General features: G+C 43.7%; 1 protein-coding gene and 1 long non-coding RNA gene across 6 annotated transcripts in view; one reads left to right on the forward strand and one right to left on the reverse strand.

Annotated features, from left to right (window-relative positions):
- The window catches only part of slitrk4 (SLIT and NTRK-like family, member 4), a 132363-nt gene extending 107077 nt beyond the window's left edge, over nt 1-25286 (forward strand). For 3 of the 5 annotated variants that reach the window (XM_062476833.1, XM_062476835.1, XM_062476834.1), the window contains 2 exons: nt 693-766; nt 9907-14217. In XM_062476833.1, coding sequence (XP_062332817.1) covers nt 9934-12447 — 2514 coding nt within the window. In that variant the 5' untranslated portion in view covers nt 693-766; nt 9907-9933 and the 3' untranslated portion in view covers nt 12448-14217. Of the gene's footprint in view, nt 1-692; nt 767-8405; nt 9246-9906; nt 14218-25088 lie in introns of those variants that run through there. The other 2 variants (XR_009932051.1, XM_062476832.1) reach the window with 2 other exon arrangements.
- On the reverse strand, nt 5018-6121 carry LOC134032126 (uncharacterized). The gene is made up of 3 exons (XR_009931986.1): nt 6008-6121; nt 5595-5733; nt 5018-5174 (listed from the first exon to the last, which is right to left on the reverse strand). It is a non-coding gene; the product is annotated as an uncharacterized LOC134032126 (long non-coding RNA).
- Nucleotides 25287-25731: the final 445 nt, after the last annotated feature.

A 25731-nucleotide genomic window follows, 5' to 3' on the forward strand; every position in this document is an offset into this window, starting at 1 on the left:
ATAAATATTTAAAACTGATTCTAATTAAACCCAGGGAGCATACAGAGCACCCGGGATGATCGGATGAAATCGTATGCCCACCGTCGATTGATTCCGGGTCCCCCAATGGATGTCCCCCTCGACGCTGACAGCACGCTTCATCGACCAGGCTGCGCACACAAACTAGCTCCTCGCTCATCACGTTTTAGGCGGAGGAAAATCAAGAGGGGTGCTGGCTGTATGGACCGGCGCTGCAGCGAGCACTCAAGCTTATTCTTCCTTCCTTCCTGTGCCATTTAAAGGATAGTTAAACATTTATGGTCATCCCAATCCAACTATACTATAGGCTGGTGCTGGCCCTGGGCCCGCTGAGTGGAGTCTCTCTCTCTGTCTGCAGGAGTGTCAGGGTTCGAGTCCTCATAGTATCGCATGTCACCCCCAACCTGCCATCATCCAAGTGGCTCCAGCCTGATCTGATGGATCTGACCTGGAGAGAAGGGCAGTCGGAGGGAGCCACGTGTGGATGTGACACGAGCTCTGTCTGCACAGATCATTTGCCGGGGCTTTTGTGAAGGGAATGGCAGATTGATCTTTTTTTGGGGTCGATACATAACCGTCAAATGTGCCATTGTGCTTATATAATGAATGGTATTGAATCTTGCCTGACAACAAGGTTTTGGTCTGCTGAACTAATGCGTATGTATGGGTTTCAGGGGACACTGGACAGACACAATTCCAGGTTAAACGGACCTCTTGACTAGACATTCCATGCAGATGCTCCTCAAAGGTAAAGTGGTATTTTGTATTTGAATGTGTCCCCACCTACAGTGTACAGTGCGTGTGCGTGAAACCTTCTCATCCTGACACAACTGAGATATCTCAATCACTCCGAAAACTCCTATCAAAGAGCTGTCAGGGGTGCTGATAGATAGCGAGCTCACGCAACACATGAGACACATTGCTCTTCCTCACAACTTCCACGCTTATTACGGTGTCAGACACGAAAGTCAACATCGAAGTGACGTAGCGTTAGATGCTGTCCCAGGTGGGCTGCTGAAGGCCTCTCACCTTGCCTCACATCCTTCACTCCGGTGATTGTTCTCAGGAGATAAAACACACAGGGAGGTCCCTGCCAGGAAAGCACAACGCATGTCCCTTCTGTGAATGTGGGTCCCTTGGCTGTTTCACAATGGTGAAACAGAACTAAAGGTTTGACAGACTTACCCCATGATTGAACGCCCACAGCGATGTCGCTCATAATGTATAAAGCGAGTTGTGTAGTTTTGCGGCTCTAATTTCGTTTTACAAGCGGAAATATGACCTCGGACAGTCTTGGACTAGAACACCTTCCTCTCGAACATAGTTTTTTTTTGTCTTCACATTCGTCAGCTGAAACCAACTATGGCCAAATTATTCTGTTAGCCTCTAGGCTTGGAGTCATCCTCTCTGCTGCAGCTCAGCCCAAAGTGATGGCAGATAGGCTGGGCTGGGGTGTCCTCGGGGGTTAGAGAGGAGCACCTTCCCTTGTATGGATAACACTTCCACCGTGACTGCACGCTCCAGTGCGGTAGGCAGCAATTAGGGGGCGGCAGCATAAGAGTACAGACGTTTGGAGCAAGCTTGTTACTGGCCAGCTCTGCCATCAGTTTGTCTCGCCTAGCAGTCATCCAACAGGGATGCCCTGTTGGCAGCATTAAACAAGAAAGCAGAGGACACACACGTTGGCGTTCCATTGTCATGTGCCACGTCCACGACGGTGGGTTGAGGAGAGTGTCTGTCCTTACAATTGACTAAACAGATCGTCATTGCGTCTAGAGATAGCATCCAACTTTCTTTTTCATGACGCGTGCACAGAGGAGGTCTGAGGAGCAGGAGGGAGCGGCCCTGGCTCTCGTCCTTCTCTGAGATTCCACAGATAATGCATGTCCTAACTCTCCTGCCACACTTGTTTCCTTGAAAGCCAGTTACCATGGTTGCGCCAGCGTCAGTTGCCATGTCATCAGCTAGCTCTGCGATTGTTAAGGGGTCCTCTTGGAGCGACTGGCTTTGTGAGTGACTTGTCTCACTGGCCTTGAGAGAAAGTACACCTTCACAATGACACCAGATCTCCATTTCTATAAAAATGATATCAAAACATTCAATTGGGTGGGAAGGATTGTGTAGTTTGGTTCCAGAGTGAGACCACAACAAGAGCCTTTGGAAATATATAATTTGCAACTAAGCTGAGGAGTAAATAACAAAGATGCATCTCTCTGCAGTGCTGTGGTGAATTAACTTTGATTGTGGTGAAAATTGTATACATGTTCCAGTTTTACATTACATTAATAGATTAATATTGTGTTCGACTAAGATGACACTAGAAGACATTTTAAACGTCCACAATACCATGCACACTTGTTGATAGTCTGGTCAGATGCATTGCAATTCCATGAGTTCTGTCAATTGGCAATTCCTTCATGAAGCATGAGTAACAGTTGAAAACAAGGTGTTGGGAAGATGTTGGGTGGCCCACAGAGTAAATTGCTCTATTTCAGAAGACATGATATCTCTCATGGTGCACTGCAGCAAATGTTGAATTTTTTTTTGGCAGCTGTGTTTTCCAGACATTATCTGCCACTTCTAAGACATAGACTGAAGACTGTGTTGGGGCATCACAACAACAGCACTGATTAAAAATATGTTTATGGTTATTACCCCCCCCCCCCCATGGAACACAAAACATGCCAGGTGTGCCAGTACCCAGAATCCTCTCTCCCTGCTCTCTCCGCTTCACAGTAGCTTACATAAATACTACTGGGGCTGACATTCTCACTTCCAAGTGCATTTCTAACTGTCTTCATAAGGCTTATATTTTGTTGTCGCTCTAGATGGAACAATTGCGTTTAATGATTTCAAAGATGATTGGATTTCTTTTCATAGCCTTGTGACTGAATTTTCAATTCTGCTCCCAAATGATTTCCCATCCAATCAGCGGCTGAGCTGTAGCAATGCGGGGTGTTTTAAGCAGTGGGAGGACGTTTGACACCGAATTGACCCCTACACACATCCTCCCGATCCCTAGTCAGTCTGTTACGATCACATTCAACAGTGTCCCAAAGCTGAGGGGTGACGAATCACAAGAAGGTTTTGATTTTTAAAGATCTTCTGTTGTCAGTTCAAACAGGCTGGAAAGCAAGCTCTAGCGTTTGTTTAATACTAAACAAAAGAGAGTACAAAACATCAAATGAAAATCTCACCAACTGTTCTGTAGTTCCAATGATTCACATGTTTAAAGTGTCGTCTGTCAGCTAGAACTACAACTCCAGAGAGTAGTTGACGTTATTTATAGAACAATAAACAGTGGTGGATTGTTGCTGTGCCAACGTATATTTCTAACCATATAAATAATGCTTTTGAAAAAGCTGTCTTTCCCAAAGCTTTACATTTGGATGGTATTTTGAAGCATATGTCACTGCTGCAGGCAGGATTCTGGGATGTAGAGACTGAGGATAAGTAAGAACTTATAAATATTCCCTTCGGCCACAATGCTGGAATGATCAGATCACGGTCAAAAAGTCTTTGAAATTACATCCATCTGGCAGGCATGAGTATTTCAAACTGATATGACTCAGGACAGAGGACATTGAAATGAAATACAACTAATACTGACTACATACTTGTTTAGTAGTATTTACTCTCATTCAGTCTTTTCTCTATTTGTATGTGGACCAACAGTAGAAAATGCTAATGCAATGTGTACAAACCCATGTCTGGGTACCGCCTTGTTACTTTAGTGTTTTGTAAGGAAACGCATGATCTACTTGACCCTCAAATGCTATGCACTGCATAGGGTGCTTATCTTACATTTACATTTATTCATTTAGCAGACGCTTTTATCCAAAGCGACTTCCAAGAGAGAGCTTTACAAAGTGCATAGGTCACTGATCATAACAACAAGATAGCCACAAAAGCATTGCGAGTAGCCAAAACATGAAGCACACATTGTGAACAACCATCTTGGCTTGTAATCCATTGGTCACATCTTTGAAACCAGCCAAGTGACACCCTTTCAGTTCAAATGCAAATATCATGCAAACATCTTTTACTGTCCTAAACAAAACAATACACACATTAAGGCCTATTTGGAGACTCCATCACCCTCTTCCCATCTATACCTTGACCTCTCAAGGCACAATTCCTGATGCTATTCTGCCCATCATATCCTTACCCTTCAATATCATTGCCATGTTCATGCTTTCATTGTATGTTTTAAGGAGGTCAGTATGATACTTCTATATCTATAGACCAGCCAACCAATAATGAGTACATCAGGTACAGCATATCATCTGGGATCTGACAGGCAAGGAGACTCCTGTGGTCTATTCTCAATTCCACATCTCTTCATTTTACCCTAACGACCTGAATGTGAGACACCAACGAATAAAATAGGAAATCCCATCAGACATAAGTGCTGTCACATGTTGTCAGGTGTTACTACAAAAACTGAGCAAGTACATGATTGTGCTGATGGGTTTTGGGTTGAGTGTGTTGATGGTTCAAAATGACTCAGAGTGTTGTGTGAGGTGGTGGTTTGATTACCACATGTTTAAAACGGTGGCGTTTTTTTGTCTAAAAGTATAGTAAAAAATTGACACATTATATATGATATATACAATATTAAATCTTATATATCTGCCACTCTCATCATTAACAATCCTAACAAAGATCCGATGTCAGAGAAGCACGGCAAGCCTTCTTTGAGAAGTTAACATTGTTGTGCTAAACTTAGTTTGCTGCCGCTTTTCAAAGCAGTCACACTTCCTCCTGACATATGGAGATCCATAATTCAACATGATTCAAGCTACTGTGGGGTTTCTGGGGGGGTTTCAGATGCTGGAAAAGCTTTTCTACGCCCATAAATCCCATTTTGAATTCTGCCTCTGTTGTCGTAACCCAGAGTGGATCCGACTAGGAGGATACATACGTTAGTATGACGCCGCTGCATTCGAATAGAGATAGAGAGGCTTGGTGAGAATCAAAACAAGTTTATTAACTCCAGTTCACTGTAATGAGACAAGTCGGTTACAACCGGTGGGGGCTAGTCTGGCTGGAACATACAGTCAAGTTAATAACTCTGAATCAATATGTCAAAGAAAGGCTTTCCTTCTCGTCGACTGGAGACTCAGGCCTGCGTATGGACTAATCCCTCTTTTTACCTTTAGGGTGAAGAGAAAATGTCAGTGTCAAATCTATTACTAGCAGAAGGCAACCTTTCATTCATGTTGTGTGTGTGACGAGTTGTACGGTGGCACAAGGAAGTAGGAACAAGATTTAAATGTCATGCCCTCTCATTACACTGAGTCAGTGAGTGACAGATTCATACTCACAGATTTACAGATAGAGAAGTTGTAAACAAGCCCAACAATTAAAAATAGTATTTAACAAAATCTTAAACACTGGACTGCTTCCCTAAACATTTCAAACTCACACCATTGTTGTGGGTGAGGTAAACCAGGATATGGACACTCTCTGGTTGTTTATGTGTTGGTGGCACTGTAGATCAAAGTTATTTGCAGCCTCAGACACCAAAACGACCCCCCCCCCCTCCTCCTCCTCATGATTCCCTGTGGGCTTACCTCTCAGCCTGGTGGGATCTGTTGGGGCTGATATGCTTCTCTCTGTCATGTCCTACTCTCATTACCCTCATACTGTACCACCACTGCTGCCAATCACAGTGTTTACAGCGGGGTTCCAGCATTTGGAACTAGCCTGTGACTGACAGGTGGTTAAGAGGAGAAAAGCAGGGGGGGGGGGGGGTCATGGTAATTCTTTAACTGGGAATCAAATCAAGGATGTATTTCTTCTTTTTTTGCTTGTTTTTCTGAAGTTACTGACAAGTGTTTTTTTGTCGTTTCCTGAGGGAGGGAGACTAAATGCTGAGTGTACAGTGAGTCTGTATGTGTTGGTGTGTTCTTGTGTGTGTGCGTGCCTGTGTGTTTTTATGTAAAATATGCACACCCTCCAAGGTGATTTACATAGGGGGCTTCACCTTTCGGAGCAAACATTATCATCAGGGCATTCCATCAGCATAGGCCTCTGATGAGAGCAGACAATCATTACGTATTTCATCAAATGAAAGCCTGGCCCGCTCCAAGTTAATTTCCTTACAAGCTGTCATGTTATAAGAGGAAAAACAAACTGCAAATGCAGCTATCTATTCCCGTTAGACATCAATTAATATTTCATATGTGCTAGTTCGCACAAATAAGACTGTTGAACACACTGTATCATTTTGTCTGTTGATAAAGTGTCATTCAGGAGCCCCAAGGAAAGAGAGAGAGAGACAGAGACAGAGAGAAGAGAAACAGAGTAGTAATGTTTCGTAACACTTGTCATGTCTGTATATCCCCAACATTATACATTATCATTAACATTATTATCATATACATATTAATCATCAAAATTCACTATGCAAAATTCACTCACGGTAGATGTACCTCAAGTGAGAGAGAAGAGAGAAAGAGACCATCTGATGTGACAGATCTCTCCTTACCAGACATGGACATTTGATATCAGTCTCTGTCACCTCCTCTTTCCTCCTCTTGAGAGTTATAAATAGGCCTGTGTTTAGCATATCAAAGGGGGAGAGAGAAGAAGAAAAGGGTGTGCGTGTGTGTGCAGGGGGGGGGAGTAATGAACACGACCCCTACTGTACTCCAAGTGCAAATGCTGTCACTCTGTTAAACAGGGCCTGTGTATGATACAGGATACCTCCCTTTTACAGTACACTGTAGCCCACTAGCCTGCATACACAGTCACTATGAAGGAGCTGTGGTACACTGCCTGCTACTGTAGCTACACAGTAGCAAGCCCTGCGGGCTCTGTTGCTATTTCATACCCGGTTAAACAGAAATGATAATACACTGACTGTGGCGCTACCGTTTCTGCCACAACAGACTGTCATCTATTGTGGGTACGCCTCAGCCGTTTCAGCCCTGGAAATAAATGGGAGAAATCCTCACGCCAGTGAATGTGCTGTTAAATAAATAATGAGATATCAAACGCTCTCTATTTATGCATAACTACTGCCGTGCTAAGCATTTATTTTTCTTCCAACTGGTTGACTGTAATAGGTAATTCATGCAGTTCTCTTCTAGGCTTTACCAAAGCTAAATGACTTGTAAGCAAACTTCATTTAAGGACTACATCTCTACAAAATGAGAATTAATTATCTTTGAAGCATATGGTGCAATGACAACTCGATAGGAATTGTTAAATATGCTCTTCACGTGCACACTGGTTTATAAGCAAACTAACCTTTGTGGTCACACGTCAGGACTCAGGAATGCAGATACCTCAATCAGGTGAATGTCGTTCGCTTAGCCAGGTGAGGGCGCTGTCCTTGATAAACTTCTCGCGCTGTTACAACAGCCTATTCTCCTCACAACCCGAGAACCACAGGCTCAGCACAGACGTTCAAGTTCAAAGCGTAATGTAGATGTTTGGTGTATGTATTCTTTTACTGTCAGAACCATATCTAATTTCTTTATTTTACTGCAAAACATTTAAATTAGTTTCCCAAGTGATATTTTGCAGCTGGTGCATTTAAATTGCCATTCCAAACAGACGTTGCCTATTACTACACTGTTCTATTATCGGTATCACATGATGATATGCGCACCTGTTGCCTGAAAACTAGGGTGAGGTTTGAATGGCACGCAGTGTCTGATGTCAAAGCCCTTTCCAAGTAGGGGACCGCGCGTCTCTACGCTTTGTGCTCAAACAAACGTGCGACTACATAGCGCCACTGACTGTTTCTCGCTTCCCTAGGCAATGCTTGCTTTGACTGCAGTCCTTCTTGAATAATGCTCCCCATTAGAATGCCACTCACGCTTCGCGCCGTTTTAAACAGTCTAATCATAAAATAGAATGCCCTGTGCAGACCCCACTCATATCGTCAGGTAAGCGGTTTTATCCTCAAACAGTCCCACCGTATGATCTCGACTCCATTAGGTTACACAATGCGCACAAAACCACTTCACAGTTGATCAGCGTCGCGATAGAAACATATTTCCAAGCTTGTAACCCTATGTCCCTATGCCATTTTCAAGGACTGAAGTTTTCTTTTTTGTGTATGAGACCCCCTCATCTCTCTCTCTCTCTCTCTCTCTCTCTCTCTCTCTCTCTCTCTCTCTCTCTCTCTCTCTCTCTCTCTCTTCTCTCTCTCTCTCTCTCTCTCTCTCTCTCTCTCTCTCTCTCTCTCTCTCTCTCTCTCTCTCTCTCTCTCTCTCTCTCTCTCTCTCCCTCTCTCCCTCTCTCTCTGTCTCTCTCTCTCTCTCTCTCTCTGTCTCTCTCTCCCTGTAGTTTTCTCTCTTGCTCTCTCTTCCTCACCCCTCCTCTTTCTCTGCATCTCTGCATTCTCTCCTCCCGCTAGTCGTGTAGGAAGCTCGGTGCAGCTGTAACGCAGCATACTTATGAGACAGACAGGGATAGTTGCTATTACAAGACTCACTTCCTTCTTGTCCAGCGTTCCCGGATCCATGATGCCCTTTTTAACTATGGTTTATTTCAAAACAGGTTTTTGATTTATTTGGACGTCGGAGAGAGACATTTCTACATACCCGCATAGGAGTAAAAGCTGCATTATTCATTTTACGCGTCACTGTGTCACAGATCTTTTTGTGAATATCTCAGCGAGTATTCCCCCCCCCCCCTTCTTGTCATGGAATAGAGAATGGACTAGTTGTTATTTGACCAGCTATATGAAGCCCTTTGAACTGAAGTATTCTATATGACATGAAGCCTTTTTGGAGCTGAGGAAACATGACTCGGTTTGGTTCCTCTACCCTGAATCGGGTGCTGTTTTCTTTAGCCTGACCCGTTTCTTGCCAACTTCACGCGCCCGGCATAAGCATCTCTGAGGACGGAGGGCTCGAGCCGTACGATTTACATCCCTTGCCCTCTCCTCTCCGTCTCTCGAGCTTGAGAATGCTGGAGTTCTTTTACTGTCACTTCAACAACCACTCGTCCTCGGTACCCGCTGACTTGACGCGGAGGTGGGCGCAGTGTATTTAGTTCATTCTAAACGGAAATGCTTTATGGAGATACAACAACCTTGGGTACCTTATCAGATAAATCATTTTTAAAAACAAGTGGAGCCTGACAGCAAGAGACGCATCGGCAGAAATCGGAGCCCATACTGCGATACCGACGCTGAATGGGAACAGCACGTCTCAATGCCCTGCCAATGTCCGCCTCACGAGAACACTCATTTACAGACGTTTTGGGTACGTGTACTCGGTTATTTTTACGCATGGTTGAAAAGCTTTTGTCTGTACGTCTTTTTAGTTGCTTCATTTTGACGTGGTCCGGTCTACACTGTAGGGGCCACATGAGATGTCAGCTCACGATATCAGAACAGTGGGTGCAGTATCTTCCCCCCTTCTGTTAAATTACTCGTATATGTCGATGGGAGAGGAGACAGTAAAGAGATGAAAAAGAATGATAAATTATCCCAGAAATTTGAAAGCCAATTAGATCTGATTCTCAGAGTGTATTCTGGTTATTGAAAGGGTGATTCTTATGCTTATTTCTTTTTTTACTCAATCTCTCTGTTATCCTGCATCAGCGTTATAGACAATAAGTTACTAGTGACAATTCAGAAATGTTTATACTGCTTTATGGTGTTGTTTTATTTTGCTTTAGTATCTCTAATATTTCTGCCATTTCTTGGTGTGGTGAATGACTGCTTGTTTTAAGTGATAAAACCATTAGCTTTGTTTGCATTGGTAAGTTTTCAATAATAGAAAACACATTACTATAGTGCATAGATATAGCAGTTGGCCTACTAAAATCATATGGTCAAATATGACAGTATATTGTTTTTCTGTGTGTGTAAAACACATATTTATTATGATTGTTTGTTTTTGTTGTCTTTTCCTCTCAAAGGTTACTAAATGGTTTTCTGGGGGATTTATGAAAGGCAAAATGCTGCTTCTAGTTCTGTTGGCCTTTTCCGTATCGAGTACATTTTCTGACTTGGATTCTGACCTCTCGGCGGAGACCTGCAGTGTGTGCTCTTGCATGTCCATCGAGAACGTCCTCTATGTGAACTGTGAGAAGATAACTGTGTACAGACCGACACAGCTGCTTCCCCCGGCCTCCAGCCTCTACCATTTGAATTTTCAAAATAACCTATTGATCATCCTTTACCCCAACTCCTTTCTCAATTTCACCCATGCAGTCTCGTTGCAGCTGGGGAATAACAAATTACAGAACGTAGAGGGAGGGGCCTTCTTTGGCCTCAGTTCGTTAAAGCAGCTGCACTTAAACAACAACGAGTTAAAAGCACTCCGTGCTGACACTTTTGTGGGGATTGAGAACTTGGAATACCTCCAGGCTGACTATAACTTGATAAAGTACATTGAAAAAGGAGCCTTCAACAAACTCCATAAGCTCAAAGTCCTAATTCTCAATGACAATCTGGTCCAGAGCCTTCCTGACAACATTTTTCGCTTCGCCTCTCTGACTCATTTGGATATAAGGGGAAATAGGATTCAAAAGCTACCTTATCTTGGCGTTTTGGAACACATTGGACGTATAGTGGAATTGCAGCTGGATGACAACCCATGGAATTGCACTTGTGATTTGTTACCGCTGAAAGCTTGGCTTGAGAATATGCCCTATAACATTTTTATTGGGGAGGCTATATGTGAAACCCCCAGTGATCTATATGGCAGGCTCCTGAAAGAAACTAACAAGCAGGAGCTATGCCCCATGGGAACAGGTAGTGACTTTGATGTAAAGATGCCCCCCTCCCAGCCAGATAACGGACAGATAACATCTAACCTGGGCCCCACCACTATCGCACCCATAGCCACCAAAGCTCCTAAAACAACAAACCCTTCTAAGATCTATGGTAATGGCATTGTAGCTGGTTTACCTCCAGGCAGAATTAATCCGATAGTTTCTTATCAGACCCGAACCCCCCCTCTGTCCTGCCCACAGCCCTGCACCTGCAAAGCCCACCCTTCTGACTTTGGCATTAGTGTCAGCTGCCAAGAGAGAAATATCAAAAATCTAGCTGATCTCATCCCCAAACCTCAAAATGCCAAGAAGCTGCACCTGAGTGGCAATTACATCAGAGACATAAGCCCGGAGGACTTCCAAGGCTTCGAAGGTTTAGATTTATTGCATTTGGGCAGCAATCAAATAGTCACAGTTCAGAAGGGCGTGTTTTCTAATCTGACCAATTTACGCAGGTTGTATCTTAATGGCAATCAGGTGGAACAGCTGCACCCTGAGATGTTCCTGGGCCTCACCAACCTCCAGTACCTGTATCTGGAATACAATGCCATCAAAGAGGTGCTGGCTGGTACTTTTGACTCCATGCCAAACCTGCAGCTGTTGTACCTTAATAACAACGTGCTGAGGAGTCTGCCTGCATACATCTTTGCCGGTGTTTCCCTTGCCAGGCTCAACCTCAAAAACAACCACTTCATGAACCTGCCCGTAAGCGGTGTGCTTGACCAGCTGCGCTCCCTGACTCAGATAGACCTGGAGGGCAACCCCTGGGAATGTTCCTGTGACCTGGTGGCCCTAAAACTGTGGCTGGAGAAGTTGAGCGACGGAGTGGCCGCCAAGGAGGTCAAGTGCGCCTCCCCAGTCCAGTTCTCCAACATCAAGCTCCGACTTCTGAAAAACGAGATCCTCTGTCCCAAGCTCATTGCAAGACCCCCCTTCATCCTGACCAGCGCCACCCCAGTGGCCACCTCCATGTCCCCTGCAGGGGTGGGGAAAGCTCCCCCTGGAGGCCCGGTTCCTCTCTCTATCATGATCCTTAGCATTCTGGTGGTGCTGATCCTCACTGTGTTTGTGGCCTTCTGCCTACTGATCTTTGTCCTGCGGAGGAACAAGAAGCCGGCGGGCCGCCAAGAAGGCATGGGGAACCAGGAGTGTGGCTCAATGCAGCTTCAGCTCCGACGGCACAATAAGTCCAGCAAGAAGGATGACCTTGGAGGGGAGACCTTTATCCCCCAGACCATCGAGCACATGAGCAAGAGCCACACCTGCGGAATCCGTGACTCGGATTCAGGGTTTAAGTTTGGCGACTCACAGAGGCAGAAGATCATCCTGAGAAACTGCGCTGACAAAGATAAGGACTCACTCCCTCTAGACCCTCGGAACAAGAGACTCAGCACAATAGACGAGCTGGACGAGTTATATCCTGGTCGGGATTCCAATATGTTTATCCAGAACTTTCTAGACAGCAAAAGGGATTTTAACAGTATAGGGATGAGTGGGTTTGAGATCCGTTACCCTGAAAAACCACTGGACAAAAAGATGAAAAAGTCCCTCATAGGGGGAAACCATAGCAAGATAGTGGTGGAGCAGAGGAAAAGCGAGTATTATGAACTCAAGGCAAAACTTCAAGGTACGCCTGACTACCTGCAGGTGTTGGAGGAACAGACTCAGCTGAGTAAAATGTAGGCTATTTATCCATTCATTTCACACCAACCCCTGACACACACACACATGCACGCACACACACACACATTACAAAAGTGCCTTCTGGAAATCCTCTGACCAATGGAGAACTGTACAAGAGTGCTTCTGTGAGATAGTATCAGTATGAGAATCAATGTCTGTGTTGCAATTACAAACCTTTGGGGATTGCCGCCATTCTGACATGTATGAATATAACATCATACCACGAGACACCCTTAAGAGACAGAATTGCTGCTAATGAAATTGGTACTCGTTTATTCTTTTTTCCAACCAAATCATTGGGTTATGAAAACAATGTTGAGTGTACCTCATCATGACCCCTTAACAGGGGGGGTTGATTTTTTTGTGGATCAAAGTATTTTGGATGAATTAACACTATCAGGATCAGTGACTGACATTTCCCCCTGGAATATACAGTATTGGGATCTCCCAACCCTGCAGACTCACACTACCTGTTGGATCATACCACTGTTGGGTATAGGGGGTCTCTAAAGCCTTTGTTTTCATTTAGAGAGGAGGCACTTAAAAACTAATGTGGAATGATTCTATTAATTGTTTGTGTAAAGAGCCATGTTAATAGTGTTTGAATGAGACTGTGTTTCCCCTCCTCTTGGTGTATTTGGGTATGGCACACCGTCGGGACATTCTTTTAAAGCCCAAGAGAAAAGAGCTGCTTGCCATGTAAGCGTATCTGGATTTATTTTGTAAGTCTGCATTATTTGTATCTGTGCGACAGTTTGTAAATTACAACATAAGACAAAACTACACCGTGAAAAAGAGACTATACTGGAAAAAGAAAAAGTCCAACAAACACAAATATATGATCGAAGACCCCTGTCTGCTGTCAATTCCTAGTCAATTTAACTACATAATTAATTTATTTTTCTATGCAGGATTATTTAAAGATTATTGGTATTTAAAAACGATTGAAACGGACTTGTAGAATGCATCGAGCAATTTGGGCCCAGCTATCAAGCTACAAAATGATTTATCAAAGTAAATGTTTATGTTCTTTGAATTTTTTCAAGAACCTTAATGGTCTGGGATTGAGGGTAATAGTGATATGTGACATTTTCACTATTGTATTGCACGAGCTGAGGCCTGATAGTTTGTGAAGTTTAACATTTTCCTTATTCTTATAACCCACAGTATCTTGTAAAAGGTTTCTTATTAACATTATGCAACCAAAATAAATGTGCATTAAAGTGTTACGATTCTGGATTGTTTGCGTGTCTGCGAGGGGGTTGAAGCAGAACGGTTGTGTTGGAGATTCTTTTAGAACAATCTGTGGATGAAAATTGGATGGCAATGGATTTGTTTTATAAAGCTACTGATCTTGAAAGAATCCTATCAAACAACATGTGCAATATTGAAATGCTCAATCATGATTGCTTAAATCATTTATTTTATTTATTAGTTCAAAGTTATATTGTGGAGACGACTTATTCTATTTCAAATTATTTTATCCACTTAATTTTATCAAGTCCTTATTTAAAATATTGTTAAGTTAATAAGTGTTTGAAATACAAAAACTAATAGAATGTACCTTGAAAGATATAATAAATACAATTTTCTATCAGTCAGCAGAATATTGTATATTGGTTAGTTTTTATTGTATAAACATGTTAAATTCAAGGTATTAAAATCAGAACCTATTTGCACTGTGTTTTTTCCTTTCTTCTTGAAAATGTCATTTTGTTTCCTTCGTCATTTCAGTTGCTTTACAAAATAAAGCTTTGGATGCCCATCGAAAAAAAAATAGTCCACTGTTCCGGTGCCACATACCTTTTTGATATTGTGTGACGTTTAATTCAATTCATCCATAAACATACCACTGATACACTGCAATTGCAGATGTAATTAGTGCTGCCTGCAGGGTGTGCTCTCAAGCCTAAAACATTCACCCAACACGGTCCACAAACCATCATAGGTCCTGTTAATGGTGTGTCCCCATGTGTTTCATCTATCTACAATAGGAAGCATCAAAACCTAAAGCTTTTTCTTTAAAACTCAAGTAGAATTGTCTTGTGTGTGTGTTGTGCAGATGGTCTGGTTAATGCTTGTATTGTGCTTCTTGGGAAGGTTTCTTGGACTGAAATTAAACTACTCTTCTGCTCAATTAGAGACCATTGTTAATGATTAATGATTACAGACCTAATCCAGCAGATCATACTTCTGTATCTCCTTCAGTTTAGGCACAGATGGAATAGACACAATGTTTTACATTTGTTCTTTTACTTGGATGCAGTTTTGATGATTTGGACCACAGTACTGTTGGTATAGTTATTCCAAATGACTAAAGGAATTAATTAAGCTTTTGAACCCTCCTTTAACACACTTTCTATTTAACGGAAATCTATTTCATTAACTTGCTGTTGTGCGACTGTTGAACAGCCCCTTTGCCCTGTTTCTGCTATTCTTTCTGTTGCTTATCTGGCCTTTACACCTCTATAATGTGCAAACAATTTTGTCATAGAGTTATCATAAATTATCATTGTTTGTCGTTTGGCATATTGCACCAGTCAGTAATTCATCATATCCACTCAGGTTTAAACGTTCTGATTTATTTGTTGTTTCAACCTTTATTTGACCAGGTTTCTCCCACTGATAATTCAATAACTTTTCCATGGGTTTCCTTGCCATAATGGCCATGTTGGTATATAGAGATGGATGTCTGTATGTCTTCATCATGTGATTATTTCTTCACTGATGGTACATCACTTCGTTCATTCCTGCTGTTGGCTCTTTGTTGTACTGTAAGAGCAAGGCCACAGTTCCAATGTTGGGCCAACAGTATTGATTGGCAGCTGCTGTGTGAAGCATGTTCTCCCAAATCCATGCAGCGCTTACATGTTTTCATATCAATGTGTATCAAAGGATCTCTGTGCTGTTTGTCTTTTGAAGTTTGGGTCTTTTGTTTGAATGAAAAGGAGTTTTTGAAAGAACACATCAACATTGATTTATTTATTTTTTCCCTTCAAAAGGGGCACTTCAATTATTGTGTTCGAGTTGAGTTTAGGTGTGTGTGTGTGTTGATCCATGTGTCTTAACAGAGAACAGGGAGTGTGTGTTTTTTGAAAGAGAGAGACAAGAGAGCTCATGTTTTTGGTATGCGTAAGCAGAAACAGTGGGAGAGCTTTATCTAAGCGTTTAGCGGTGGTGATGCCTACCTACCCACATCTGTGACAGTGTTTATTTTCCCAAATTACTAGCTCCATCTCGCCTTTGATGCCAACAACACGGAGAGTGTTGACTACGGCAAGTGTTGATGGCAGAGGCTAGGGTTTAATTGACACCTACAGAGAGTATTACGTAAGCTTCCAAATTCAAGTTACAACCACCTCCAGCTTCTGTGAATGTACCGTGTCTGTGATAGAACTCCCGGATGCATGGATGTGTTTCGTCAGAGCGGCACAGACACCACGCATCACTTCTCACAGATATACGTAGATTTGCCTTTTCCTTCTGATGTATTATGCAGACTGTAATCTTATATCCAGTCTCTCGGAACATGGGATATTGTAAATCAAGAGATTATCCTTTCTGGATATTTTGCTTTATGTGGATGTCAAATGGCGATTCTCTAATATTGCACACAAACCAGAAGGTTACTCTTCAAACACTTTTATCATATTTATTAGTTCATGACTCACTTCAAATGGCTTTCGGAGATTCTGAGTATACACGCTGTATGTTGTGTAGGATGCTTATATCATGTGTGTTGCCTTGAGATTGGATTATTCTAATGAGCGTGTGCATTTATGATATGTTTTATCCAGTCAGTGACCCTAAAAACGCAACGCTATAGCTTCTATACACGTATGTCAAACTACACTACTGGGGTCATAACTATAGGATATTCAGTGCTCTATTTCACACAACATGATTAGAATAAGTCTGCGATTCTATTCACGCAAACTGCTCCCTGACATTTGAGTCTTAATCACTGTTCAGCATTAGACGTCTGATGTCATTGGGATCTACAGGCATCTATGACTCGTAAAGGTCGATCTCCAGCCTGGGAAACAGGAAATGCCTTCCAGGATAATTAAAAGCTTTAGCTGGAAACATGGGACAGTCCCAACCTCTCAGTAATGTTGATATCCGCCCCCAATAACAAAGGCATTGACCTTGACTCTTTACCTTTTCGACCTCAGTCCCTCCACCAGTGTCTGAGGGCTCCTTTTGGCCTTGGCCTCTCACCTTGCAACTGAAGCCCCGCTCACCTTTGTTGTTCCTGTAGCTCGATGCCAATTGATTCCGCATGCAGATTTATCCCTGCTCAATGTCACATGCCAGTTAACGCCATGACTTTGTGTTTGTGTCTGTCGTGAAGCTGTGAGGATGACGAGCTGCATCCAAAAGCAGAGAGAGAGAGAGCCAATGGGTCGACGGACAGTCGCCTTTTCCCCACGAACCAGCAAGCGATAAAGGCCGGCAGGCTGAGCTGTGATTGGTAGATAAAGGGAATGGATTAAACCGTGGGGTCGCTGCCAGTCCCGAATAATGTGGCCATTTGTCTAAGAGAAGGGAGAGGGAGAGGTGAGGAGAGCAGAGAAGAAAAAAGAGAGAAGAGGAAAGAAGAGGAGATGGGAAGCAATATTGTAAGGTCGTGTGCAGGTCTCGGAAAGGCTTTGTAATTGATCCACAATCCTACAGCTTCTCTTTGTCATGACAAACTCAAGAATAGAGTATTCTGTCTGTACTGGCTCGTGATTAGAGCAGTGCTGTATTGGTAAAACGATGATACAGATATTGGCTTGTATTCTGATACAGAAAGAGCCACACACTCCAGCAGACTGTTCAGACTTGAAACTGTGTGTTATGCAGGACAGTACATGCCATATGTTGCTGATTGCACTGAGGGTCCCTTCTAGCTGATTGTATGTTTGTTTGTGTAGTGGTGTGTGTCAAGATTCATTGTTGAACATCAAAGATGCTCCTTGGGCTGTTTCTCTACATCTTAAATTGGACCATTTGAGAAGGGAGACAAAGTCAGAGAGGGGGGGTGGGTGGTGGAAAGGGAGAGAGGGAACAGGTTTTATGGGGTGATTTTTAGGAGGCTTGTAGATGCCCTACATACAGTTCTGCTATCCACTCACCTACATCTCAAAAGAAGCAGGCCTCTCCCTCCCTTCCATTTTTTGCTGAGTAACGTTGGATAGTGTTTTTACTAATTTTTATTATACAGACCATAAATAAATCATGTTTTTTTCAATTTTTCCGATTATTCTCACAGTAAAACAGACGTGAGGTGGCGTTTGAGCATATAGTCAAACATTAATACACTGAAAGAATACTGTTACCCAGCCGTGACAAATGTCAATCACACAAGAGCATCTTAAATCAGGGACAACCCTGACGATGAGACGACTTTGCTCTCCTGCTGAGTTTAGCTTCAAAACAAGACTTTCTTCAGTAGTGCAATATTTTGGTCACGGACCTTTTATCTCCCAACATTTGAGCCGTGAATGGATGTTGTTCATAAATATTTAATATGCCAAAATTCTCCAAGTGGGAGTTTTAAACTCTTATTCAATCTGGAATAATAAGAGCAAGAAAAAAAAGGAAGAGGGCACCAGGAGGGGAGTGTCCTGGTTGACAGAGCGTAGACAAACAACATCAGTTAGGAAAAACCTCCCAGTCTTTTGCAGAGCTCCCCCTGTGCAGGTGCACCAGCAGCGACATGAGAAGGATGTTACTGGCTGTTTTACACGGAGACGAATGTGTAAGGAGAGAGAGGTGGGGGGTGTCTGGTCTGTGTGTGTGTGTGTGTGGGGGGGGGGTGGTGGTGACAGTTTGATGTCTGAGGGGGAAAAAAATAAAAAAGAACAAACAAAACGGGTTGTTTTTACGACTGCTGCGATTTGACAGGCATGTGTATTTCTGCAAGTCGACACTACTGAATGATGGTGTCATACAATCAGGGCTGTTTGCGTGCTTTGCCTCTGTGTCATGGCCTGTTTTTCAGACTTTGCGAAATCTTATAGATCATTCGATGCAACTGCAAATGTATTGTCTGTAACTAGAGCAGATGGTTAAGGTCCAGGGATAGGTGTGTGAGTGCAGATGTGACACATCCACAGTAGCCATTCAACAGAAGAGGTGCTTGCCTTAACCCTCTTCTCTGCTGCCCTGTCTTATATAGAGAGAAAACAGCAAAGGCACTTTACTCTGTAGTATGGAAAGACAATCATACTTGACCCTTACTTAGAACAACAGCACAGCCAGCCATCTTGTGCTCTGTCGACAAACTGTGTGTGGTGAGTAAAACCCTGTATGACAACCCTTGTTTGTTGTTTTACTTACACTTCTGGATGTGCTTCTGCCTGCACTTGTAGTCGGTGCAAAACACAGTTCTTAGTTCCTAACTATTGTATATGAATCCTGGATGTGATTGTCAAGTTAAATGACCTGTCCCTATGGCTAAATCCAAAATCCCTCAGAATGAGTGGCAACTTGACAGATTGGCTAAATTAAATCCAGTATTACTGTCAGTGAGAGTGTGTGTTTGTGTGTGTGAGTGTGTGTGTGTGTGTGTGCACAAACAGCAGTATACTTTGCATTTTTACTGTATTCCTCAGTGCTCCAGAAAGCCACCTGACCTGGTTTGTGCTATTCCCTTGGCAACAAGCAGTTTTCTATCCAAGTCGGGATCGCTGAGATGTAGCACATTCTTTAAATTATGACCTGATATTTGAACATATACAAACGAGATTAGTTTAGAGTCTGCAGAATATTACGGGGTATGAACTCAATACTCTACAATAACGTTAACCATCATTCCACTCATTGTAATTAGATTCAGGCGTGTAAAATCAATCTGAAATCAATATGTGCAATAATGAAAGAGGATGGCAAAAGACCGGAACCTGTATTACTTTATAAAACATCTGGAAAGAAAGTAATGTTTTACGAAAACAGTGAGCAAATATGACCATTAAAGTGGTTATGGAGAAGGTATACATATAAACAGGTCAGGTTTTCCTTGTATCTTTCCACAAGCTTTTAACCCCCTCCACCCCACCTCACTGTTTGAAGATACGTTTGTGTTTGTGTGTGTGTGTGTGTGTGTGTGTTAGATAGTTATTTTTTCTACACTTCCTGTGCTGAGAACGTTACTTTGGCCTTCAAATTGAGTTCTCCCAATGATTTCCCCCAAGGCCAAGAGGAACATACCCCCAGAATAAAGCAATTTGTTGTTAACTTTAAATCGGAAATAACATAATATATAACTGAATGGTGTAAGCCATGGAGGCACACTATAGTTGTCAGAGGTATGTAAACAGATAGTTCCCATGGTCACAGTTATAATCCCCAGTGGTTAAACATTGCAAATCCTCATAATAATTTCGATGACACAGAGTGACCTGCTTTGTTAGGGAACGGTACTGTGCAGCTCCCTCATATCTACAAGTCATGTTTCTTTTCCTCTGCAAAGGCAGATGGGATTGGTGTTGACATGGTTTCATTAAGCAGGCCTGATATCAAAGAACACACAGTTCTGGCCTCGAGTGGAAATAGTCGACTTTAGGCAGGCTTGATCTAGCCCGTCTGACACAATGGAACTAATGTGGGAATCTAAAATGTCAAAACTCTACATGCAAGAGAAGCAAAGTGAAGTGCACAGCCCACAAAAAAAGAGATTTCATGCAGTTGCACTATAAGAAACCCCCGTCTACAGCACAAATATTTGTAGCTTATGGTTTAATGCGATGTCTAGTCATCTGAACTTAAGCCATCACTGAGCGGGTTGAATGTGTTTGTGGTTCAATTTGGTTGCTCTAGAGTCTCCTAAGAACAGAAGCAGCTATGATCCGGCTCTTCCTGTGGTCTACCACACAGACGCCAGCATGCAGTCTGGGGTTAAACCCCTTCTCTGTGCTGTTCCAGGATCAGTTACTCTGCTCTAGATCTAATGCACAAACCTCAAAGGGGTAAATACAGACTCTCTGAATAAATTAACTCTGAATAGGAGGTTGACACACACACACACACACACAAACAAACACACACACACACACACACACACACATAATGACATGTACACTCCAGCAAACCTATTTTCCTCAAACCCACAGACACCCACGGTGTGCTTGGTGTCTTGCTTGGTAACGTCATCTATCAAAACTTCATCCATTATTAACTCGGGGATGTAAAGTAGGTTAAAGAGTACATATCCTGATGGGGTAATGTTCTATGAACACTTGAGTCAACAGAGAAAATTGTGTTTGTGTGCATGTATGTGTTCCCACACAAAGGTGCACCTGTAAGAATGACGATTTCTACAGGTTTTCTGTGTGTGCGCCCTAAAAATATGTTTTCTAAGTATGCCAAGCACTCGGTGACAGTCTTCCTCTTTTATGAATGTGGAGCTACCTCAGTGCTCTCAGGCTTTTCCTGGCCTGGTCTTAGAGTATCTTACACCTTTTAGCAACAATGTATTTCTCCACACTGTCCTCCAGCTACAAGCAGATAACATTGCAGGGGTAGTGGAGGGCGACGCTATCTCCCTGTTCATCTTCTTTTTTTTTTATACAATTGCGAGGAAGCACCATCGCCACTTCCAACCTATCCTAACCAGAACATCACCGTGACAACCTTTTCCTTGAACCCTTTCCTCAACGTTGCTGACCAGGCCTGACGACCGTCGCCTGGGAAAAAAACGATTCCAAGCCACCTCACCTTTTCTCAACTCTCAAGTTTGCTTGTGAAAAGGAGAAGGGGGTGAGGGGAGGGGGAAAGGGATGTTGTAGAGGTAGATATTCTTTTTTAATAAATCCGCTTCTTCCCTGTGGTGCGTGGCTGGCCCAGGTTCCACTGGTGTGAATTATAGGCAATTGGTTGCATAATCAACCCCCACATTAATCATGAATGCTGTTCCCCATGGCAACTCTTTTAAATAAATTAGTCCTTTTCCCCCCACACACTCACTCTCTCTCTCTCTCTTTCTCTCCTACTCTCTCTCTCCAAATGCAGCGTTCTGCATCTAATGTAGATGTATTAACTCTTCTTACTCGGCTCCCCAACATCAATTCACATTTTTGGGCGCCGGACACCACTGATGTCTTTGATATACATTTATGGCTTTCCATACCGAATCTGATCTGACTATTACATTCTACACTATTATTTCCCTTTATTTTCTTTGTATGGGCTTGTGGAGTTTTGGTGGTGTACATTTTTCATCACATTTACATCAGTTGCAAATGAGTCGCCCAAACAATGACAGATCAACCGTCGCTGACAAAAGTGCAGCTCTCTTTCTCTCTGTCGCTTTCTCTCTTTCATCTCTCTCACCGTCGCACCCTCACCCCCTCCCTCTCCTTCCCACACACTGTCCCTGGCCCACGCCACCTCACCCTCACCCCCTCCCTCTCCTTCCCACACACTGTCCCTGGCCCACGCCACCTGACCCCCTCCCTCTCCTTCCCACACACTGTCCCTGGCCCACGCCACCTCACCCCTTCCCTCTCCTTCCCACACACTGTCCCTGGCCCACGCCACCTCACTCTCACCCCTTCCCTCTCCTTCCCACACACTGTCCCTGGCCCACGCCACCTCACCCCCTCCCTCTCCTTCCCACACACTGTCCCTGGCCCACGCCACCTCACTCTCACCCCTTCCCTCTCCTTCCCACACACTGTCCCTGGCCCACGCCACCTCACCCTCACCCCCTCCCTCTCCTTCCCACACACTGTCCCTGGCCCACGCCACCTCACCCTCACCCCCTCGCCTGCAGACACTCATCCCAGGTCTTCCTCTGTCTCTTCCTCTAACAGGTGTGAGCATGAAATAGTCTGCATATGAATGCGTTAGGTACAAGCCTGTATCCGCTGCATGTGAATGCGTTAGGTACAAGCCTGTTTTCCACTGCATGTGAATGCTCTGGGTACGAGCCTGTGTTCCGCTGCATGTGAATGCGTTAGGTACGAGCCTGTTTTCCACTGCATGTGAATGCTCTGGGTACGAGCCTGTATTTTGCTGCATGTGAATGTGTTAGGTCTGAGCCTGTATTCCGCTGCATGTGAATGCGTTAGGTCTGAGCCTGTATTCCGCTGCATGTGAATGCTCTGGGTATGTGTCTACTGTACGATCAGCAGAGGGACAGTGGTTTTTGTCACTCAGCTGTCACTCGCCCTCCATCCCTAACTGGTGCTCCCTCTCTTTTCCCACAGGAAAGCGTCTGTGTGTGTACAGTACACGTGTGTGTGTTTTCCTGCACCTCGTTGCACATCGTTCCATATAATACACCTCGTCCCCTGTCTGGAGAGAGAGTGGAGGGGTGGGCCAAAGTGGCTCTTAAACGGGTTCAAATGGGTCATTAGTTTAATCAGGGGGAAAAGCAGTAGAGAGTCCATTAGGGTATGGCGTATCTCTCTATCTATCTCTTCTCTCTCTCTCTCTCTCTCTCTCTCTCTCTCTCTCTCTCTCTCTCTCTCTCTCTCTCTCTCTCTCTCTCTCTCTCTCTCTCTCTCTCTCTCTCTCTCTCTCTCTCTCTCTCTCTCTCTCTCTCTCTCTCTCTCTCTCTCTCTCTCTCTCTCTCTCTCCCTCTCTCTCTCTCTCTCTCTCTCTCTCTTCTCATCCTTCAGAAGACCCGGACGTTGATTTGTGCTGTTCCAACAGAAAATGCTCTGTTTGGATCCCAGAATCCTCTGCTCTCTGGCAACCTCGCACAGTGCCCGGGGAGGCAAGCCTAAATCCATCAAAGACGGGTAGGATGATTAAACGAAAAACACTGATGCCAGAGAGACGTTTAAAACTTCAGAAGTCCCCTATCAAATGTGGAGAGGAGACTAGATGACTCAACAACGGTGGAGGTTGGCTTGTGGTTGCACCGGGGAGGACGGGAAATGGTTTAACACTCCCCTCCCTTCCTTTCTCCCCTCCTGCTGTCTCTCTCCTTCTCTTTCTTCCATGTGTATAATTCTTTATTTCTCAGTAACCCACTCTCTGTCTCTCTCTTACTCTCTTTGTACCTTTTGTCCCTCTTTTATCTCACTCCTTCCCTGTCTTTCTCTGTCTCTCTCTCTCTCTCTCTTTCTTTCTCACTCATTCTCTCTCAGGAGGGAGTGTTGTACATAGCCTCTGCCAGACGGGCAGTGCAGACAGAATATTGAGACTAGTATGTGTTCCAATGGGAGGGGATGTTGAACCTAGTCTAAAGGGAGGTTTATGCACAGTATTTTAATAGTTACACATTTTGGCCTGAGGCCTGTTACACAAAGCCTCTGCAAGCCCAAAGGATATAAAATGGATGTTGAATGCACCCATGCCGCACTAAAATGATGTTGAACATCAACCAGACCAAATGTTGCTGAAAGCAAGAGTAAAGCGATGTTTAAAGTACAGTGGGTCGAATGCGGCTCTCAAAAAAACAAGCTGCGTACATGATGACACGTTGTACACGCTATGTTGATCATGGGTTTTGAGTGTTTCAGTGTGCCCCGATGAAGAAGTTGTATCTAGCCCTTTCCCGCCTGATGGAAAGAGAGGATATTGGATGTAGTTGAGGCTAGTTGCTGAGCAAGGAACGAGATAATGTTGATTAGGAGGGCTGTTAAGACGCAGAGCTCGCAGTGTGGGTTATAATGTAATCACACTCTCAGACGGCTGCCGTGCATCTATCAGTGCCCTGCTTCTCTCCTCTGTGTTATCAGGCGCCGAAGCCTCCCGTCTCCGCCAAACCCTAGCGTCGTTCAATCACTCCTCACACCGTTCAATCCCCACCTCATCTACTCTCATCGGGTGCACACAAGAGGGCCGCAGGCATCTGGTTTGTTGGTCCACCTAGGATCTCCTCTGTCGGTCTATCAGCTCAGACTGCTCTGTGTCTCGCGTGCTCCGGCCGGGGGAGCCTGATGAGGAGTGTTTGGGGGAGGATAACTCAACTGTTCTCCAGCGACCCCTACTTTATGGTGAACAGGTTTCCGTCACAGCTGTTCGTTTCCATCCATTTCAGTCTGAGTCTGTTGCTGTTTGGAGCAGAGGAGCCATTGCCCAAGGTTACGAGGACATGTGCTTGTCTGGCTGTTTGTCTGTCTGGTTGCCAGTTTGTCTGTTCCTCTGTTTTGTTAGCCTATTCTGGGAACATATCGAAAACTTTGCCTCCAGTGGGTGTCACTGGTAAGATACTGGTAAGACATCAATAAATTCACTGCCACAGTACTGACAGAGCTATTAGAAAACACTATAAAGGCATGATTTAACTTAACCTATTCTAAGTCAGCAGAATCTGACGTATTTAGCAATCTATAAAGAGGGAGGTGTTGTATACCCTGTGAAACGCTAACTCACAACACATTTTCCCACCTTGCAAGACAACATTCCTTCCTGCTCTTGAAATGTCAGTTGAAAAATAATTGCATACCCGAATGTGTAATGTTACGTATTGCTCAGGTTCGATGATCTCCAAGGTACACAGAGAAGCCTTCCCTCTTCATTGACTTTCTCTTCTTCCTTTTCCCCACAAACAAACTTAGTAAACATGATTTCATTTGCAGCTGCCATTTTGTTTCTCCCTGCCTATGCCGAAGCATGTTCTTTTCCACAATTTCTTTATCTGCCCCACCCCCTTATTTCCCCCCTTCCCTTCTCCCACCCCCTCCCCCTGGTACTCCCAGACGACCCTGCGGATTCTAATGAGTGTGAGGCGAGTGAGGACCCCTAGGCTTCCCAAACTCAGGATGGGGAGGGTAATTATGCAGATCGTATTCATAAATCCACTCCCAGAGCTTCGCCTCTGCCAGGAAGCAGATCAAGATGGCTGACAGGCTACCAGGGGCTCTGTAGGCCACAGATAAAGAAGCAGCTAGAAGTGTCACAGGGAAAAATATATAATGCATTCTGATTTCAACATAAGCAATAAAAAACATGTTAATGTGAGTTTCTTGAAGTCATTTTCTACCGACTTAACTAGAGTAAAGGCAAAAATATCAGTCCCTCAATGGTTTCCAAAGCAGTTAATATATATGGCCTCTGCCTTTCAAAATGCCTCAATTTGACTTTCATCCCTTTATATTGACAAAACCACTTGATTCCTTCAGTTTTTTCTTCAAAGATCCTATTCCACAGGTGCAATTGTTTTTGAGTATGCAAATATCCCTCTACATCACTTCATCTACAAGAAGTACACAATTAAAATGTTCAGTGTTGTGAATGCATTGTTTTCAAATGTATTCATTCCAGTATTGTTGTGTCAGTTGTTTTCCTGTGATGAGCAGTCACAAACAGAGATATAAAACCATGTCTGGTTCTTTCTCATTG

The sequence above is a fragment of the Osmerus eperlanus genome, chromosome 13 (genome assembly GCF_963692335.1).
Source record: "Osmerus eperlanus chromosome 13, fOsmEpe2.1, whole genome shotgun sequence".
NCBI classification, from domain to species: domain Eukaryota; kingdom Metazoa; phylum Chordata; class Actinopteri; order Osmeriformes; family Osmeridae; genus Osmerus; species Osmerus eperlanus.